This window comes from Entamoeba nuttalli (assembly GCF_000257125.1).
Source record: "Entamoeba nuttalli P19 unplaced genomic scaffold asmbl_7573, whole genome shotgun sequence".
Classification (NCBI taxonomy): domain Eukaryota; phylum Evosea; order Mastigamoebida; family Endamoebidae; genus Entamoeba; species Entamoeba nuttalli.
Window position 1 is genome coordinate 1 of NW_008578690.1, and position 2,817 is coordinate 2,817.

Genomic DNA, 2,817 nt, shown 5'->3' on the forward strand with positions numbered 1-2,817 from the left:
CTTTATGAATATTTCAGCATTGAGGTTTTTCTTTATTATGCAAAAGAAGGTTCGAATATGACTTGTCAGAAGCATCACACAAACATTAAAATACATCAAAACATTGAATCATAAGTTATTATTTGGTTATGATGTTATATTTAGTTGAAAAATATCTGTTTAAGGTTAATGGCTTTTTAATTATTAATATTTAGTATGAGTAATTAATTATTAAGGAGATATTATACAATATGAAGGGACTATTCTTTATTATTAAAGACTATTTATTTATTATGATGGTAGTATTATTTATTTATCAATATGAAAATATATTTGAAAATAAATGGTTTTGAATTGAAAATTGGTATTGAAGGAGATACAAGGTAGTCATAATGTTATTGAAATATTCAAAATAAAATAAGAAAATGAAGAAAAAGGAATTTTAATATTCATTAAAATAAAAATTAAATAACAATTTAAATGAAGAATATTTAAGTTGATGATGGTTGAAAAAACATTAATTCAAAAGAGATCAATTGAGTTGAAGAAAGTGAAACGCTTAATTCTCAACATGATGAAATACAAATACTGATTTAAAGTAAGTTATAATTAATTTATTTTACTTCTTATTAAATTATTTTAGTTTAATTCATTTATTTTTAATTCATATATTTCAAATGTTTATTTCTAAATTTTTAGTAATAGAAAATATAATTAAAATTATCAACTAAATAATTAGAATCTTTAATTGTTTTAAATAAAAAACACTAAGAGAGCGGAATTTTATAGAAATGTTTCGTTGTTTCGATGAGGGCGGAACTCAAAATAAAAATGAAAAGGAAATGAAAATCTAGTTGAAAAGGAAGTACTAGACCTATTTAAGAAGAAAAGAACTCTTGAAACAAAATTAAGTTAACTCTATGACACAACCACTTTCAGTTTGCATTATTCAAGCAAATATTATTGCAGAAAAAATTGATAATAACTTGACTCATCTTCGAGAATTAATAGATTCTATTAATCCAAAGAAAAAAGTAAACTTAATTGTTCTTCCAGAAACATTTTCTTGTGGGTTCACATCAACACCATCAAAAGTAGCTGAGCCAAGTGTTAACGGTAAAACACTTCTCTGGATGAAGGATGTCGCAAAAGAGAAAAATAGTGCAATTGTTGGTTCTACTGTTATAGAAGAAAATGGAAAGTATTATAATAGAGTCTATTTTGTAACTCCTCAACAAGAAGTTTATGAATACAACAAACGTCATCTCTATACAATGGGAAATGAAGGAATTTGTTTCACAAAAGGTCAAAAGAAGACGGTTGTAAATTATTTGGGATGGAAAATAAATTTAGCTATTTGTTATGATTTAAGATTCCCAAACTGGTTAAGAAATTCTAAAGAAAACCCTTATGACATTTTACTTATTGTTGCATGTTGGAGAGCTGAAAAAAGACATCATTGGATTACATTAACAACTGCTCGTGCTATTGAAAACCAATGTTATGTTATTGCTTCAAATAATTGTGGAATATTGCCTGACACGACCCCAAATTGTCCTGATGTTGTTTATACTGGAGATTGTAGGTTTGTTGATTATTTTGGATACTCTATTAAAGAAGCAAAACCTGGAGTTGAACAAATTATTTATTCAACTTTGGACTACCAAAAACTTCTTGATTGGAGAGCACATTTCCCAGTTTTGAATGATGCTGACTATTGCGAGCTTTCGATTGAAAATGAAAATACCAACTGATTCTAATTTATATAAAAAATAAATTAGTTCATTGTCATTTTTTCTTTGGGTTAAATCAAATAGGTAATGAATTTAGAGTATTTGCATCATTTGAGTGTCTGGTACAATGAGATAGTCTATGTAATTAGTTAATTAGTCTTTATTATAAGAATAAAACAAACAATGATTTAATGTCTGATTTGATTAATGACATAATTTGTAAATGAGTTTGTGTGTTAATAGAATTATCTGGAATTGGTATATAAATTATTAAACAACCAATGAGTCTCTTAACCATAGTATCAATAATAGTAATTAGACGAGAATTAAATAACCAATCAAGAAATCCTCTTGTGTCTTGTTTGTATTAGTTTTTACTAATTTAATAAAAGTATAACTTTAAACAAAAAAAAACAAACATAAAACTCCTATAATAATTCCACAAAAATGACCAGATAAACTTACTTGAGCTAATAACAATAAAGAAAAGATATAAGTTATTATATTTAAAACACAACAATAAACAATATCCATATATTTTCCTGGTTGATAATAAAATATAATAATTAATGTAAATATATATCCACTTATTCCAACAACAGAATTACCTGAAGCAAGTTTTAATGAGAATAAAGAAATCATTAATATTGGTTGAAGTACTATTGATAAAATGAATAATAAAATAACTCGTGTTGTCCCAATTTTTTTTTCTACTAATGCTCCAAAAACAAGTAATGAAATCGAATTTCCAAATAAATGAAATATTCCTTCATGAATAAAACAATGATATAACATTGGTCCAATTTGATGTATAAAATCACGTCGAGACATTAAAGGAGAAAATCCTTTTGCTTCAATCCCTAGTTCAGGAAGTATAAAATATATACCCCAAATAATTATTAATTGAACAATACTTAAGAATGAAATGTTTCTAATGTACTCTTGGCAACATTTAGTAATTTCATTAAAACTCACTAAAAACATCTCCTATGTATTTTGTTTTTCAGTTCATGAAAAAATAAAGTGAAAACAAACTTACTATTAAATTATAGTAAAAAAGACAAAATTGAATTAATTCTCATGCATTTGTTTATTACGAACTTGG

The 2,817-nt window shown here is 25.3% G+C and overlaps 2 protein-coding genes across 2 annotated transcripts; one reads left to right on the forward strand and one right to left on the reverse strand.

Annotated features, from left to right (window-relative positions):
* Positions 1-1,112: 1,112 nt before the first annotated feature.
* Positions 1,113-1,733, forward strand: ENU1_172460 (hydrolase yafV, putative; the record flags this gene model as incomplete). Its single annotated transcript, XM_008861196.1, has 1 exon — positions 1,113-1,733. The coding sequence occupies one exon, from the start codon at positions 1,113-1,115 to the stop codon at positions 1,731-1,733; it is 621 nt and encodes a 206-aa protein (XP_008859418.1).
* A 55-nt stretch (positions 1,734-1,788) lies between these two features.
* Positions 1,789-2,696, reverse strand: ENU1_172470 (peptidase S54 (rhomboid) family protein; the record flags this gene model as incomplete). The annotated part of the gene is made up of 3 exons (XM_008861197.1): positions 1,789-1,849; positions 1,895-2,069; positions 2,132-2,696. 3 exons carry the CDS (start codon positions 2,694-2,696, stop codon positions 1,789-1,791), a joined length of 801 nt encoding a protein of 266 aa, XP_008859419.1.
* Between the last annotated feature and the right edge of the window lie 121 nt (positions 2,697-2,817).